At 38.6% G+C, this 18,984-nt stretch overlaps 1 protein-coding gene across 6 annotated transcripts in view; it reads right to left on the reverse strand.

Annotated features, from left to right (window-relative positions):
* The window catches only part of robo1 (roundabout, axon guidance receptor, homolog 1), a 285,568-nt gene that overhangs the window by 133,522 nt on the left and 133,062 nt on the right, over positions 1 to 18,984 (reverse strand). For all 6 annotated transcript variants that reach the window (XM_084127208.1, XM_084127206.1, XM_084127207.1 and 3 more), the window contains one exon: positions 10,220 to 10,546. In XM_084127208.1, the coding sequence (XP_083983334.1) occupies positions 10,220 to 10,546 (327 nt within the window). The remainder of the gene's footprint in view (positions 1 to 10,219; positions 10,547 to 18,984) is intronic.

Below are 18,984 nucleotides of genomic sequence, written 5' to 3' on the forward strand. Positions count from 1 at the left end.
GTTACAGTTTCACAGCCACACCCAGATCCGAGGGAACGACGGCAGACGGACAAAGGAGGCCGCTGTGAGTGTTTGTGACATTTTCAGACGGCTCGTCTAGCTGCTACAGCTGTTTTGACAGCGATATGACAATTTCATCTCTTTCCTGCAACAACGCAGCGAGAAACCTTTTCACAACACGCCAAAATGGACTCGGAAATGCATCGGTGAACCTGTAATTCAACATTTCTGAGATGTATCAACCTATGCAAACACCATTAATCTAGTCAAGCTCTAGTGAAAGTGTATGCAACCTGTGACTCTAACTAGTTGAACGACGTGTAACACAGTGCTAATTGGGAATTAGTTTTAGTTGCTGCCACTTCAATTCAGAGGTGCATCAGTTAGTTATAGGAAGTTAGCAGTGTGGATCTGTTTTGATTACAGTCACTTTTATCTGATTTGTGACTGAAACTGTTCCAAGGTCAGAGTCACGCCATGTCGTAATGTCCTTTCCAGAAGGATTAGCACCATAGCTGCCGTGCCTCAAAGAGTGGCAAGCTAAGCCAAACACATCTCTCCTCCGCCAGATCTCTATCTGGGGCAGGGGTTCAAGCTGGCCTCGCCATTCAAATTATTACAGCTACGTGTGTGACAGGAGTGTGTCTGTCCCTGTCCATTCATTTCTTTACTCTTTGTTTGTCTCGCACTCGTTCTGTGGCAATCTAGGGATCATGAAGGGGGACTTACAGACACTATAAACGATCTGATATACAGTACAGTGTACAGTGACAATTGTTCAGAATTTATGAATTTTCTACACAAAATTGCAGCTTATTCTTTTTTCATCAGTCCAAAACAAATTTTTGTTCTATTGCATGTTTTCCTATCAATCTACAATTATTTATACAGTTTCCATTTCAAATCTTTGCATTAAAATCACATCAATATCATATATGTGTGTGTATATATATATATATATATATATATATATATATATATATATCTCATAATTAAATCAAATACACATATTTATAAAATTATTTTCAATATGCAATATTGATGGATAAAATGTAAATAGAAATTAGAACTTGAATGTATTATTCTTTACAATGAAAGAAAAAAAATTATGAAAGAGAAACTATAAATTATATTAATTTACAAAATGTGAAATTTAACTAATTTAATTATAAATGTATTTATCGTCCAATTTTCATTCAATTTCCATTAATTATTTTGAAATTAATTAAAAATGAACTATAAATAAATACACAAGTTCTAATTTATACTTAAATTTTTGCATGAATTTTGCATATTGAAAATAAATAATATATAAATAAATAAACATGCATATTTGATTGTTTATATATATTTAATTATTTCATCACATATCAATATAGTTTATTTAGCACTGTTCAAAATGTCAAATATTGTATTTAAAAAATTTATTTGTGTTGTATGCAGAAAAATAATTGGCCATATCTAGTGGTAAGTGGTGGTGGTTGTTTTTTTAATGCACTAATGCTCTTCCTAAACTATTCCAACCATCTATAGACCAACAGGCAACCAAGAACCACAATCATAAAAATTCCCCAAAAAAACAGCAAATGAGGGCAGACATGAGGGCATGAAATAGTATGTCCTCGGAATATATCGAGTTACGCTTGGGTTGCATCACTTATTCCTGAGCTTTCCAGCAGGAAGTAACGAGCAGTAGAGTTTCCGATAAAAATACATGACATTTATAAGACATGAGCCCAGATTTTCAAAAAACGAAGAAATTGTTGCCTTAAATCTCTGATATTTCTCATTTTCCAAACTTGCTAATCCTTTCTGGACTCCGGTTGATTGAAAGGCTTCAAGCCATGGATTAACCTTGCTTTAATAAACGCTTAAGTTTAGCAGAGCAGGACAGCATCATAAAGATGTTTTTTTAAAATAAACACAAAAAAGAGAGTGAGAGAGAGAGAAAGAGAGAGAGAAACACTTTCCTCTCAATCCCAAAGGCCACAGGAGACTCTCAAATCAAAAGTGGGGGATTAGACACAGCAGTGGGACTAATACTTCGGCCCTCCGTTCGAGGGGGGAAGATTAGCCTCTGAGACACACTTCCTATCTGGGCCTCCGACAGAGAGGGACTGTACAATCAGCCGTGTTTATCGCAAATGGAGTTCAGCCAAGAGGAAATCACATGGGTCGTATCTACAGACTCTTGCCACAGGAGGACCAAATAGTTTCGGCTACGCTATGTTTATCAGGACGAGCGCACGGATCCCAGGTGGAGCCGACAGCGAGACAACACGAGTCCCTCCAAGGCCGTACTGTAGATGTGTGGGAACAAACTGAACCGCTGAAGGACAAAACTCTAAATGAACCCATATAAAGACATCTCAGAACTACTAAATAGGCTTTAACAGGAACTAAATGCCAGATTTTAGCCATAACAATTCCATAAATTAGGGTGTGCGGCTTCAGGGAATGATTTGCGCTAAGCCACCTGGTTCCAGAGAGATTTACCTTGTATTTGTGGACTGTTGTCCATAAAATGACCTCAGGAGAAATCCAGCCAAGCTCGCACGAGTTATCTCCACCTGTCTGAGGATGTGGCGCATTTCCTGGGATCAAAGCGAGTCTGAAATGCTCGGTCATGGTGAGGGCCTCTAATTACCACCGACGAGTACATCTGCCTACCTATCCTCCATTTTGAGCAAAGCCCAGATGCCCAAAGAAGATCAACATCGACCATCTATTCAAACTAAACCTTTTTTTTTTTTTCTCAAACAGCTCTTTTAGAGCTCTAGCTTCTTTTGTTTCTTCACTGTAGGGATTTTTTATTGTTGCTCCAGTCATATCTATGCAAATGAGATAGGATTCACAATAGCTTTAGGCAAACCGAGTGTTTTAACAATCCTGAACTCAGAAAAGCCAGTATGCAAAGCATAGGCACTTACTTCCAATGCAGTCAAAGTGGTGAATTAAACAAATGTAGTGTAACTCCCAACTGTAGGTAAAACAATGATTTAGAATGATCCTTATCAGAACTAACAAGCGTGTTATTTCTTCACCCAGGATGGTCTCAAACAGATACTGGAAGATGGACAGGTCACACTCAAATAACGACGCAGGCGTCTGCTGTCTCACCCTCGACTGTCCGAAACTATTTCCCTCACACAGCAATCCATCCTGAAGTTGTCATCCATCCATCCATCCAGCTCTCTCCACCACTCATTACTGCGGTGAACTTTCCGACCCTACTTCCATTTGTCCATCTCCCCTCGTCCATGAGCTTTGCAGTGGGAGATCTTTGTCTTTGACAAAAGCAGAACAAAGCCCTAAAACTCCTTGACACAATTACTTTATCTTCTCAAGCCACCGTCCGCTGGGTTCCTCGACAATCCTGCAGCCTCCTTATGTCGGGTTCAGACAGCACAATATTTTTGTCTGTTATGATAGCTACTGTAACAGATTATGCGATTTTTACTCCTAAATTCTTGTCATGTTGTGGACAAGAAACATTTCATGCTTCCCAACCAATCCTCGCGTGCACCTTTAAAGAAGTGTGTGATGTCATCGAGAAGGAGGAACTAGCGACTGACTTCCGAAAACAAGAACGTAAACAAACAAGCTACTGACGTGGCGTGTTAGCTTAATGCTAATTCCAGTACTTGCCGGGTTGAAAAATTAAACATGCTAGTCTTTCTCTTGTAACGTTGTGAAGCGTTGCAGATGCGGCGTCAGTTGTTATCCACTATGACACACAACAGCCATTGACGTTTACAAATCACCACGACCTCCCACGATTTTTGGTCGTGCCAAAATCGGGCGGATATCATGTAGTCTGAACCCGGCATTAGTGAGGATTTTCTACACTTACTGGGCACTGATATCCTGTCCCAAACAGGGATGCTACTTTTCTTTTCTTTATTTTTTTTAACAGAGCACAGCTGCCGCAATTAGGGATGCACAATATTACAACGCCGATAAACTGATAATTATTTCCAAGTTATGGCCAATAATAAATACGTCTTAATTAAAATTATTATTATTTTACCAAAAAATATTTACATTACAAAAAATGTAAAATAAAATAATAATAATAATGGCCAACGTAATGGCCAATAACCTATAAATAGACAATATTAACATAAAATAAACAAATGTATTTAAATTAAATGTATTTAAATTACTTGACCATTTAATTGACTAAATACAAAGAAATGGTTCAATATGTTATATTAAAGTAGTATACTTTATAATTACTTTTTATTATTTTTAATATTTTACTATTTTGTCTAAATTAATACAAAATGAAACCAAAAAAAAATCTAAAAGCATTACAATATAACTGTAAAGCAAGAAAAAAAAATTTTCATTATGAGATTTGCTAAAGATTACACGTAACAGAAATGAGCATGCCTATCTAAATACACAATATTGACCGATACCAATAAATTAAAAATAGAAAATCAGTCAATGATCAATATGCTACCAATATATACACTGTAAAAAATTTCTAACCCTCCCAAATCAAAAATTTCAAGTGACCGATAACATCTACATTTTTCAATTGGCCCAAGTGAAATTCTGTAAATTTATTTTTATAATTTACAGAATTTCACTTGGGCCAATTGAAAAATGTAGATGTTATCGGTCACTTGAAATTTTTGATTTGGGTGGGTTAGAAATTGTTTACAGTGTACTGTGCGTCCCAAGCCACAATCCCAACCAAACTGCAGTACTACACATCTCTGACTCTGTATGCCACTAGACTGAGATGTGGGAATCACATGACTGAATATGCATGGCAGATGTTGCATGGTTTGGGGGCCTGAAGTTGAGGCAATTATCCATATTAATGCTAATCAGGTCGAGTACAAAACAAGAGCTAGTGTGGATCTCCAGAGAGATGAGAGCATGATAAAAAACCAGGAAGAACCTGCACTTATCTTCTCTGGTCTCTTTTTATTTCCGTCCATCCCCCAAAGGCTGTCAGTAACTCCCCTCAGCGCTGTAATTAAACATCGCAGATTAGTTTTCCTTGTAATTTCTGGGCATCTGCAAATAGTCCCCGTGACGCTTAAGGAGAAACACACCCACTAGCCAATTAAAGAGAGCCGGTTTGCGACGATTACCCGTACTGACAACTCAAAAGCAGATGTGAGGAATCCTGTCTTCCTACAACTCTTGAATTGGGAATACATGGTTCATTTTCTGCAGGGTACAATACGCCGTTCTACTGTTTTCAGGGAAATAGGCCACTGCTTAGCTTACCGCCGAGTCTTGAGAGCCAAAATCTGCCGCCTACGTGTCTCTAGCCCAAAAAAAACACGCAATTAAATTAATTTCTGAATGTCAGCAGAGGTATGAAGAGGGCTGGAAGGATCAGGGGACATTATAAATGCGCTAAAGAATTCCGAAAGAGGATTCTCCAGGGACTCAAACCCTTGTCCTCTATAGCTAAAAACTTAATGAAACACCAATATTCTCAGTGCAAACAGTGGGAAGACCGTTGGCACTAGCTAGGGGGAAGGACGAGGAAGTGAATTCTGCACAGCTATGTCTGTCTATCTATAATGGAAACGGGTTGGTTTGAATATCAAAGGCGGAGGGAGCACACAGATGTAGTGGAGGGGAACATTCTGTGAGGGAATAATGAGGGGTGTCACCCAAACTTTCAGAGGACGAACGCCAACTGTCCCCCTCAGTTTCACAGACGAAACGTCAACTTCATTTGTGTCTCCTCCTCAGCGCCAGATACGAATCTCTCCTAAAACTTTTTGGGACTTTCTGCCAAGTTCACGGAAAATAATATTACAGAGAGTAGTGGAAATGATGCGAAAAATATGCAGGAATGGGATAAAGGAATGGCCGCAAGCTAGTTTTGAGCTTGCAATGCTCACATGAACGCTGCATCTCGTCGTTTTAGAGCATATGTGGCTAACCGATCATCATTATACAGCTTTGTGGAACCAGATTTTTTTTTTTTATCAATTATCAAATGCTCAATTTTAGCGTTAGACGAAAAGCAGTTCTTATAGAGATTGGGATTTTTTTTTATATGGAGTGATACATTTTTTCTAAGACCAGGACTAGAGAGCACTTTAGACCGTTCCACGCGTCCTGACGGGGTTATCAGGGTCTAGCGCACTGATCCACATTCCCGCCGCAGCCCAAGAACTGGAAGAGTACACTATAATTAGAGGCTTTCCACATGCTGCAGTTGGTTAGCATGCTAATAAAGGACAAAGCTGACTTTTCAAAAAGTACTACAGGTAAAAGTGAGAGGTTTGGGAAAATATTATCTCTTTTTACACATATGCACTGCAAAACTGACTTATAATAAGTTAACTACTCTTTTTTTGAAAAAATGGCTACAAGATACACTACACTAAGTATGGGATCAGTAAGGTTTTTGAAAGAAGTCTCCTATGCTCACCAAGGCTAAATTATTTAATCGAAAATATAGTAAACAATAATATTAGATATAGTATTACTATTTAAAATAACTGTTGCCTCGCTGAGAGTTGAAAAATGTTCAACTTTGGGTAATACGTAGCGCTCATCACTGTCACTTTTTACCCAGCCGTCCAATCACAGTGGAGGAGGGGCGGGACAAACACCACACCGACCAACAATAGATGTCAACAACAAGCACAACAACGGAAAAAAATCATTGAAAACAAGAGCCAGAGCATATACTTTACATTTGTATCAATATTTTTATATTCAGAAACAAACTATTTGCGAAGTCAGATACTAGTAACACTTCCGCAGATATTCAGAAGCAAGGGTTTAAAGAAGAGCGCCTGATGCTTTCAGCTGGCTAAAAAACACTTTGGTGGACACGTCTTTACTTAAGAAGCAACACTGTCAAGTTAAAGAATAAGCCAGTGCAATAAGAACAAAAATACACTTATATTCAAGATATAGGCTAATCTATGGAAAAAAGTACATCTGACGCAGTGTTGATTCTCAAATAAATGTATCAGTTAAGCAAAAAAAAAAAAAAAGTAAAAAAAAAAAATGATTAGGGATATGATTTTTGCAGTACATAGAACTATGACTAATCTAACCTGTTTCATACTGTAAGTAGTCATAACAGTAAAGTGACACATTAGCGCCCATCAATCTTTTAACAATCTCTCATTGTCATTTATGCGGGTCCTAAAACTCCCTTTTCTTTGATCGTCATTTTTACAGCTGTTTTTAGAGTGCAAGAACCTGCAACAGACACGTCTGTCATCCTTAAAAACGCAGCCTGATACCACGCGTTACGCAATGCGTGGCCCGGAGCCATCGGGGTGAACAGTGAGCTCTTATGGATAAAGCCAGCCCCATCTTACATTCCTCTCTCTCATTCTTTGTTCCTCTGCGTGTCATTATACTCTAACAAAGCGTGACACATGAAGCATTATAAGCCTCCAAGTTTCATATTGAAAGGAAAACATGGAAACAAAAGGGGCAAAATCCAACTCCAGGGCACACAGAGCAGAGCGGATACCCGGTTTGACACATTTTACCTCAGCGTGTTGCACAGAGCCTCCACTGTACGTGAAGTTAATAATAAACCCACAACAGATCTGCGCTAAGCGTCGTTGCCTGGCCAAACATGGCTTGTTGAAAGTTGGATTAGATTTACGGTCCGCCGGGAGTTGGGCGATCGTAAAAGCGGGATTATTAAAATAACTTTAGAAAAAGGAAAGATTGTGTACACAGTGTTCAAACTGGATTCTTGTAAGAGCGGGATAGGCAGAACAAATACGTTAACTTCCTTTTCGGTGGTTTTCTTGGCTATGGCTCGACTGACATTCCTGGTGTCAGTCTGAATAAGTAGGTGAGTGTTGATATCTGAGAAGTGATAGATTTCTTTTTGCCTCGGACACTGACTGTCTAGTTTTGGATGGAAAAAGAGGAGTTTAGGTAGGAATTCTACTACCTTCCTGTCGTAGGTTTCCATCATGGTTGCCTGAACGAGGTAATTACATGCATGGCGGCGGGACAGGGGGGGGAGGAGGGAGCGGACAGGCACTGAGGGTTTTGAGCTTTGCCACTGTGTCATTATGGTCCTGTTTGAACCTTATTCAGAATAAGCAGCCCGAAGGCTGCGGCCAAAACAGCCCGAGCTTTTCCTCATGTCGGGCCAAGTCGTTCGCCCGCCCGCCAAGCTTCTTGTTTTCGTTCTTACAAAAAAAAAAAGAAGGCCTCCAGAACAAATAGCGTACAGTATATCAACCCTCTGTTTGATATACCGCATGATATTTTCGCACTTTTTAGTCTCCAAGCTCACATAATTTTCCCACCAACACAAATTTATGTTTCTGTTTGGCCGACATTAGCCTACAGAAGCTAGTAAAAGCATTGCAATTTGCACTGGTATCCTTATGAAAATTTACTATTTATCAATTATTATTTGATAAAATTACATTACTTTGTTCATAATTTAAATTCATGATTTTATCAGGTTAATTGTGGTCTTCACAGTTAAATCAACCATTACTAGACTGCAAATATTGTCTTCTTAATCAATGTTTTACCTAGTTTTAGGGCTGGAACTACCTTATTTTATTTACTGGAACACAAGATAAATTTACTTGAGAAGAAAAAAAACTCAAGATATTTTTTGAAACTTGGATTCAGTTTATTTCTCTTACCCCATTAAAAAAAACACAATTCAGAGAAAATAAAAATTCTCTGAACACCACTGTGGCTAGTGGTTTTCCAAAGTTACTAGCCACAATTTTTTGACATTGATACCATAGGGAAAAACTGCTATAGATATTTTTTATATTATCTCATAATATGGCAGCAGATAAATTAGGCAACTGTCACTTTAAGACCTGAAGCACGGATCCATTATACTGTTACACATGCGTTTTCTTTCTCAATTGTCTACGTTCATTTAAAACATAACTGACTGTGTTTACATGAATACTCGCCAAGACCGGCATTTTGACATTGTTTTGTGTGTATGCGACTGTTTAAGCACTTTAAGCAGCGAAAAAGAACTCAATTTAGTACTGTGAGGTGTACTTTAGCACTGCTTTATGTTCGCACACTTTGGGAGTGAGCACAAAATCTGCAGGAATAATTAAAATTACATACAATCCAAAGCCGAAATACAAGCCATGTAACACCAACAATATTCATTCGGAGCAAATGAAAGGAGTGAGTGAGTGGAGGCGGGTTTGTGTATCAACTATTCTGCTGAAAATTAGTATTGGAAGCGTTTCAGATACTTCAGCATCGAAAGTATCGAAAAATCTAGTTTATTATTTAAGATGCCATTTTTTAAAAGACTACGATTGAAAAATTATTTATTACCTATAAAATATATAGTACATTTCCATAAGGGTAAGATCTTAAGAGTAAGACATGCCATTGGTAAACACTACACGACCAACTCACCCCCCTCCAGGTCCACCGCTTACTCGATTAGATTACAACAAGAGGCTTGGTGACAGCTCCTAGGCATACTTGAAAAGCGGTTGATATCTGAGATCAGTCCTTTCAAGCTTAAAGAGAGACGGTATGTAATGCATATCACGTCCAAGTCCAAGGAGAATCGCTGAAAACCGCAAGTTTTAAGTAATAAGCCCATTTAAACGATCTACTTTGCGCCTCTACACAAAAACATTTTTGTGAATACTTTTTATAAAAGGATTGATCAACCAAACCGGTTGATGAACAACTCATTGAAATTGAAAAACTACAAATGCCAAACAGACAAGAGAGATACAACACACGTATCGGCGTAACAGATAAAGGTAACTGCTATCTTGTGATCTCTACTGTAAATATCATAAACTACTGTGAGTTAATTTAAGCTCACGACCACCTACTGCGACCTATTCTGCTCTCTTCATGCCGTCTGGCCCGTTTCCTCTATCAGGATCACCATGCAGGTCCAGTGGCACAGTCACATCCTGCCCATCTCCAGCGAGATTATCCGACCCACTGAGTCCATTGAGACCCAGAGACCCAGGAGGAAACTGGAAACGCTTTCTATTCAGCTGGAGGGGCTACAGACTCTCTTAGATTCAGTTCAAGGCCAGGAAAGTCACAAACACAAAGCCAAATTAAGACTGGCCTGCTTTCAAACCCCTCCTGGAAGACGATACGACTTCTACGAAAGAGAACTGGCTAAGAACTCATCTGAAATCTTAATATCATATACTATAAATATGTAGACATCCATAAACCGTGAGAACCCAGCGCGATAAGAAAACAGCCAAGCACTTACTAGCTACTTCCAGTGAGGCGTTGTGGCTAACCGCTTCTCCCAGGTAGTTACGGGCCACGCAAACGTAGGAGCCTTCGTCCGGTTTGCTGCGACGCCCGTGTACGATACGCAGGAAGAAGAGAGAACCGCTCGGCAGGAGCATACGGTGGGATCGAGGGTTGTCCCGGTCCGTTTCCACGCGCTCTCCATCCTTGTACCACTCCACGGTCGGGGTGGGCCGCCCTTCAGCCTTGCAGTTTAGGGTGGCGGGTTCACCTTTGGATACGATCAGATCGGAGGGGTGTTCCACAATGCGGGGTGCGGAGTCTTCCTGACGCAGACGGGATCCTGACAACAAGAGAGACATGTTTGATTAAAAAAATAATTATAATAATAATATTTATTTTTAAATATTAGGAGAAAAATGTTTACATTTAGTAACATATTAAAATATTATATTGAATAATGTATTAAACAAAATTATATATTATTTTTAAAAATTATATTAGGAAAAAAATACATATATAACATAATATAATACAAATATATAACATATATATATATGTTTTTGTATAATATTATATTGTATTATATTATATTACATTAAACATGTATTAATACGTTTAAATATTAATAAATTAAAACTTTAGAATGTTAGTTTAGAGGTGATATGCAATTTATATTATTTAATTTTAATTTAAAAACATTTTACATTCCAATATATTATATCATATTTAATTTAATTGTATAATCTAATACATTTAATATTAAATATATTATCATATCTAGTCAATCAATCAGAATGAAAAAAATAATCAACACTGTTATATAAAATGTAATATTTCAGAGGACAATTCATAGTGGACAGTCAGCTTCCTCGAGTTTCAAATGCTAGCTCAATGATGCTGTTCTCATGTACGAGCACAATCAATATTAGAGTGATATTAACAACGATCAATTTTCCAATGGGCTTCAGGTCAGATGAGATTCTGTTTTGTATCCTAATGCAAATTCAATACAAATAAAGTGCACCGCTGACTAGATCCAGATGGATGTATCCCTATATTTTCATGCCTAAACGTGCTGACTTTTGGCTACAGGAGACATTGGCTGAACTCAGCACATGATGTCATGGGGATGCATTACATTACAGCACACACTACTGGTTCGTCTTTCCTTGTTTATTTAAAGGAATAGTTCATCCCAAAAGGAATTTATCAATATGACTTTCTCTCTTCTGTGGAGAAAAAGGTATTTCCATACAATGGAAGCGAATGATGACCAACGCTTTTTGAACAAAAAGCATCACAGATTCATTTGAAGCCATAGATTTGTATTCGGATGCTAACATTTATATATGCACATATTCAAAACGTATAAATGAGCTTCACTTTAAATGTTGAAAAGTTGGTCACCATTCACTTCCATTGTATAAAAAAATATCTTTCAAAGAAGAAAGACACAACTGTTTGGAGCAACGTGAGGGTGAATAAATGAAACTGAAATATTCAGTCATCATATGCTCACCCTCACCTGTATGATTTTCTTTCTTCTGTGGAGAAAAATGTTGATGAATTTCTTTCATATGATGGAAGTGGATGTTAACCAGAGCTTGTCGAACCCGAAAAGTTACAAAAATAGCACACACTATGTCTCTTTTTGAAACCATACCATAGCTTTGAATTTGGACATTAACATATGAGCAGACTCAAATCATACAAATTATCTAATGTTGAGAAGTTGGTCACCATTCACTTTCATCGTATGGAAGAGCAGCACGAACATCTCTTTCAAAGGAGAAAGAAAAACAACGGTTTGGAACAACATGAGGGTGAATAAATGACTAAATCAACCATTCCTTGAAATTTTCTGAATGTAATTCCTGAAGAAGGTGTTGGTAACTTCCTACGAACATATTGGTGTGGTTTTGACTAACACAAAAGCTCTGGGAGGGAACAAACCCCTTCATTAAAGAAATCTCTCTGTTCTTTGGACTGCGGCAGACCTGTGCTTAAAAGCAAGCCACTGTCATTTCAGTGGTGCGCCACTTCCCTGATCAAAGACGTGAAATGAGAGGGCTGTAAAGTTAGGGATGAGGGGGTGTTTGGAGGAAAAGGGAGATAAGAGGCATTATAGAGAGACACACACATCAGACAGCTTCGTGGATGTCTGGGTTTGTGTGTGTGTGCGTTTGAAGGGTGGAAGTGTAAAGGAAGCACAGTCGCTGCGTAGGGAAATACAAAAGTAGCTAAAATTGGAGACAGCCAATCTGCCTTTTTGGGCTTAAGTCGTTTGCTTGTGTTCAGAGACCAGTGAACTGCACCCGTAAGACCTGGTTTATATGCAAATGAGGCTTGCATCTTTAATGCCTAACGGGTACAATATAATGTGTGTGTGCATCTCAACACTGCCCTTTGGAGTCCATTCAGCCCCAATTAAAAAGAGGTAGGATTAATTGGCAGTGCAGGGTCAAAATACATTCATCCACCCCGCTCAAACCCCCCACCTCCGCTTTTCTCTCTCTTCATCCCATCCCCCGTTCCTTACATCCAACTATCCCTCCCTCCAGTCCTTCTGTGAAGGGAGAGCTCTGCAAGACAGCGTCTACGACCATTAAATCATCTCTAACATCAGTGAGAGTTTGCCCGAGGTAATGCATTCATTGATTTGCATGTTTCGGAGCGGAATTGTTGGCTCTCATGTTTACAGTATGTGTAAATACGTAATGGGAATATAATGAGCTGTGCTTTCTGATGCATACAAACACACTGCGGGCTCGCAGGATGATACACTACCAGTACTACCACTCCCAAAAGACAGAGTGAAGGCTAAATAGTAATTGTTTGCATAGCTATGCAGCAATAGTGTTTGTGTACAGAAATGACCTGATATTGTTTATACAATATGATTATTAGCAGTGTTGGGTAAAGCATTTAAAGTAATTACTTTTAGCTAAAGGAAAGAGTTACATAATTAGATAACTTTTTTCAAGTACCAAGTAAAGTAACAATTTTACTCTTGCATTGTCAAGACAAGATCTTGACCAAAATTTGACTCTTGATGGAAATAAATGTTGTGATGTTATTTCCATCAAGAGGTGCATCCATTTTTGGTCAAGATCTTGTCTTGACAATGCAAGAGTCCAGTGCTCTGTAAAGTCTCCTCCAGCACATCCATGAACTTTCAATGAATTTAAGGTCTGAACTCAGAGATGCCCATTCATGTGTGAAAATGATTCTTCATGCTTCCTCCCAACCATTCTTTCACAGTTTGAGCCTGATGAATCTTGACATTATCATCCTGGAATATGGCCATGATGAGTCTTCTTACATGGTTGTTTAAGAAATAATAAAGCTACACACTCCATAAATTACGGTTAGATGAACTGTTGCCAAACATATAACATACTAGAAACATAATAATCACTGAAATAATGATTAAATCATAGACTCTTAAGCATTTGCCTGTTTTTAATAATAATATTGTCACATTTGATTAAATATTGCATCCAATAAGCTTTTTTTAAGCAATATATTAGGCATTTATTATATTAGCAATATTAGCCACCCAATATTCTTTAGATATCAGCATCAATAATAGCTATTTAAAAAAACATATTAGTTGCCTATAATAAAAGGAATGAATAATGAATGAATGGTGACAGAGGAGGAGATTTCTAATAGAATAGAGTCAGAAATAATAATATGAGGAAGACAAACGTCTCTCGGATGGATCATCTGCATATTAAGTAAACCTGCTCAGATCTAGCTTCAATCCTGTTAAAGCAGTCTGACTTAATCTACACTGAATGCATGCGCTTAGAATTAGAGAAGTATCCAGGCAGAGAGAAAGTAAAAACCCTTCCCCTTCTCCACCACCACCACCTCCTCTTTCAGAAGTGCTCACGGGTCCACTCACAAAGTCAGAGAGACCCCACTACATGCAATATTCCCACTGCACTTTGAAATGCAGAAGCCCTGCTCTCGCTCTCGGCAGACCAGCCGTACTTCTGATATTTATTTTTTTATATACGGTGGAACGCTGCATATGTCCAATAATGAGAGGTACTGCTGAGGGCGGCGCCACGTTACACTGTGATGTGTTTAAAACTTTACATGGTGTGAACAAGACAAAATCCAAAGAAAGAAAGAGAGGAACAAAAAGTTCATCTACTCTTGATCTCAGTCTCTCTTCATTGATAAAATATGTGTTTCTTTCTAGTATTTCTTTCTCAGCACTCCGCTGACTCTTTTCATGTTTATTTCCACATCTGACTGATTTCTTCCTTTTGCTTGTCCATTGCTTTTGGTCTCGGTAGCCTTTATTTTTCCCCTCATTTTTTTCCATCCTCTTTCCTCCTGTGCTCTTTCCTGTTTTCTGAGAATATGAGATGAGCTAATCAGCTCCATGGGCTCACCGGAGGGACGCTGGGAATTCTGCATCTAAGATCTGATCGATCGCTGCCTGGGGCAAGAATCATTTTCCTCCTCTCAGACTGACACACACACACACACACACACAACATACATACACATGAAGTACGCTCAATATGTGAGCCCGTATCTGTCTCGCTATCCTTCTATCACTCCACTTTTCCTAGTCGGGCTGAGGGAAGCCACAGGAGGATTGCTTTGGAGGTAATTAAGGAGAGAGGAAAACTCGGACCGGGGATTCAACAGTAGCCTGAAAATCCCTTACTCTGGTTGATTTGATTTCAAACATATGAATGCTGTCAGGCAGTCATACCATTGCAAATTTAAATGTACATGGAGTTTTTTAAACCAGGGTGAAAGATTGTCAAAGATCATATAAACTATATATATATATATATATCAAAAGTAGCAGTCAGTATCTGGTGTGGCCAGTAGCTGCTTTAAGTACTACAGTGCATCTCATCCTCGTGGGATGCATCAGATTTGCCAGTTCTTGCTGTGAGATGTTACTCCACTCTTCCATCAAGACATTTGCAATGTTCTCGAGGGCAAGTATGGACTTGCTAATAGATACATAGACACGCTACTGTGAACATGTAAGATATGCAGCTGCTGCATAAATAGACATGCATATATCCTATTGCAGATCTAGGCAAGTGGAGCTGGGGGAGGTGGAGGAGTTCAGAGGAACTCTGATAGCACACAGCAGGACTAGCTTACAGAAAACACTGAACAAGACATAATGTATATCTATCTATCTATACACACACACACACACACACACACATATATATATATATATATATATACACATATATATATATATATATATATATATATATATATATATATATATATATATATATATATATATATTCGTATTCAGTAGCTCACAATTCTGCCTGAAGGTGAGGAAAAATAATTTTGGGTTGATCTATAATTGTTATATCTGGGGTCTTCTTTAAATAGAGTGTGTGTGCGTGTGTCTGTGCGCACGTTTGTTAAGTTGCCCGAGAGGAATGGAGAGCATATCAGCGGGGTGCTTTCACTCTAGTCTGCCTTTGCAATTAAAAAACTCCACACACCTCTCAGCCATGTTAACCTACACAGCCCTCAGCTATATTCATGCATAGTGCAATTACATTACAACCTACAGTGTAGTTCAATTCATTTATTTCCACACAGAGGGGAGGAAGGGAAGGGAAGAGAGAGAGAGAGGTGTCACATGGCAGTTTTAATAAGTTCAGCTTCAGTGGCTGCATTAAATTCAGATGGAAATGAGCTTTTTTCAGTGAGTCCTCATCAATGAAGAGACGAGATCCTGCCAATGAGAGAGAGTTATGGCCAGACACAGATCGCCTGAGGACGCCAAGGTCATACAGTAAAGAATAAAAGAGATCAAACAAGAAAGAATATACAGTATTTGTATGAATGTATGCATGTATGTGTGTGTGTATATATATATATATATATATATATATATATATATATATATATATATATATATATATATATATATATATATGTGTGTGTGTGTGTGTGTGTGTGTGTGTGTGTGTGTGTGTGTATATATGTGTGTGTATATATATATTATTTATATACATTATATATATATGGCTGATTGACCAACTTCCTGGTGATGTGTTAATGTGTTGTGTCATGATGAACATGGTATGCACAAATGACCTGGAAACTGTACTCTGCCTATGTGTGCACTCCCTTATCACGACTCATGAGATAACCTAACAACTCTGAAATGCATGCAGATATACATGCACAACTTTTCAAAGGCCTTAATAAAGCTCAAAATTCCCCTTTCCTGCAAACATGCCCTATAGCACACCGCTGAAACAAAGGAGAGTGTGACTCACTGTGCAGGACTGCTCTGCTTCTTCAGAACCTCTTTAAATCACCGCTGGCCAAACTCCGATATGAGTATTTGAGCAAAGATAAGACGGCCGCACCACGGAGGGCCGCGGCCTATTTGTAACACCATTAATCGGTGATTAACAGGTCATTTAGTGGGATTTATTGGGCAAGATAAGCACAGGGTGTGCATTCTGCCTTCTCACAGAGATAGCCTAGCAACACCTGTACTAGTTGTAAAAATGAGTCAAAGAGTCGTAAAAACCAGAGCGCGTGTCTGCAGATGTGTTAGAGATCGGTGAACTCGACCGGCATTTCTTGTCTGTCATGTCCCATGTAATTAAAGCTAAATGCACACAATACTTGATTTTTGACACAAATGGCTAATTGGTTGTTTTTTAATGAATCTTATCCTTAATGAAAAATATCTAATTGCGATTTTTCAGACAAAAAGTGTGATTGTGGTTGAAAATGTGATTTAAAATACATTTGTGCTGCAAGTTTACTGTGCTTGTTTGTGAGGTTGCACAATTTGCGATTATATGTCAATATGATTATACTATTTATTCATTTTAATTATTTATTTCTCAATTTACAATAACAAAAGTAATTTCAAATTTTGTTTAATGTCTTCAAATTATGATTTTTTAAATGTATTTATTAATAATAATCAGTGTTGGGGAAAGTTACTTTTTTAAGAAATGCATTACAATATTGTGTTAATCCTTAAAAAGTAACTAATTGCATTACTTAGTTACTTTTTAAATGGAAAGAAATGTGTTGCGTTACTTTTGCATTACTTTTTCTCACTTTCTTGCTTGTCTGTTTTATAACAACTGAAATCTTGTTTGAAAAAGTAACTCTGATATTTTGTTGTACATTTAAAAGTAATGCGTTACTTTACCTTTTACTTGAAAAAGGTAATCTGATTACCTATCTCGCATTACTTGTAATGTTACCCCAACACTGATTCTAATAATAAGTTATTATTGTTGTTGTTGTTATTATAATACATACATACATACATACATACATACATGTTTCTTTATTTAAATCGCAGCCTTTGCAATTTGTTAATCGTACTAAGCAATATCATAATCAAGCAGCCATACTGGCTTTTCTACATGATATGCAACATGAATATCTTATTAATTAAAGTCAGCCTCGACAAACTCAAGACTTTTTTGTTTTCTTTTGCGTTCAAAGCATTACCTACATTTTCCCATGATCTAGGGTTATCGAGGTACAATTTTGCATATCAAAAAGCTCAGAATGTGACACATTGACAAAATAACCAGCCAAATTCCCAGCCAAAGCCCTACGAAGCATTTCGTACAGTCTGACAGCTTCGTAACGTACAGTCTGACAGTTTACATTCATAAAGAGCAGAAAAAGCAGTGGCCTCATGCGAGAGCTCGGAAAAGGACACTGCCACTCTCGGTCGTTTGACGTTATTCGAGAAAGCACCATTGAAGCTCTTCAGAACGCAGACGTCAGGGCTCATGTTTCAAATTCAGAATTCGCATCACGGCCTCAGCCCGAAACGTCCATCCCAGCGAGTCCCATCTGGGGCTGGCAGAGGATTTCAGAAACAAAGGCGAGCCTGGAGAGGAAGGCCTCTGTCAGCTGTGAAACAGATCCGCGGGATCTCCCCTGGCTGTGGGGGTCAGGGGCGTCCCGGGGAACGAGGGAGAGCTCCTCTGGGAGAGGCTGAGGTCCATCCTGCCCAGGGGCCCCCCAGTCTGGAGGACTGAAACAATAAGAACAGTCTCTCTGCCTCTGGCTCCAGTCAATCTCAACAGACACCCAGAAACAGATGGAGAATGGCTGAGTCTTTCCTGAGAGAAGACGACGCTGGATGTGGACAGTGTGTTAGTGATGTGCTACACTCATAAGTCACTGTGAAGATTGCTGCTGTTGAAAGAGACCTGAGGACCAAGGCATAATGAAATACTAGCATACTACACTGGTAAATAGTATTGAAAAGGCACATACAAAATCCCAGACATATACTGGTTTCTTCTGAATTATATTCCTCACATATAAATAATTCACCTGTCGTCCTTGCGTCCTCACGGCGATAAGCAGTGGATGGGATATTCCGACTTGTTCTGTGTCACATTGAGATGCTGTCACTCTTCCTCACTTCTGCTGACAATTAAATCAGCCCCTCATGTGTATATTTACAAGATCTCTCAGTGTGTGAAAATGCTTTCATTCTCAGGGGATGGCTGTGATGCCTGTACTATGGTATCTACACTATTAAACACACAAGCTGAAGATCCAGTGTGTATGTGTATGTGTGTGTGTGTGTGTGTGTGTGTGTGTGTGTGGTGAAGAGATTTAGAGTCACACTGGGAGATGTCTGAGTTAATCGCACTGCCAATTACATCTTGTTCTTGTTTTTTCCCCCATCGAAGCAAATCCGAGTGACTTTGACCAATATCTCCACTGTATATCAGGACAACTCCCACTAGTGGGAGAACC

This window comes from Abramis brama (genome assembly GCF_963993115.1).
Source record: "Abramis brama genome assembly, chromosome: 10".
NCBI lineage: Eukaryota > Metazoa > Chordata > Actinopteri > Cypriniformes > Leuciscidae > Abramis > Abramis brama.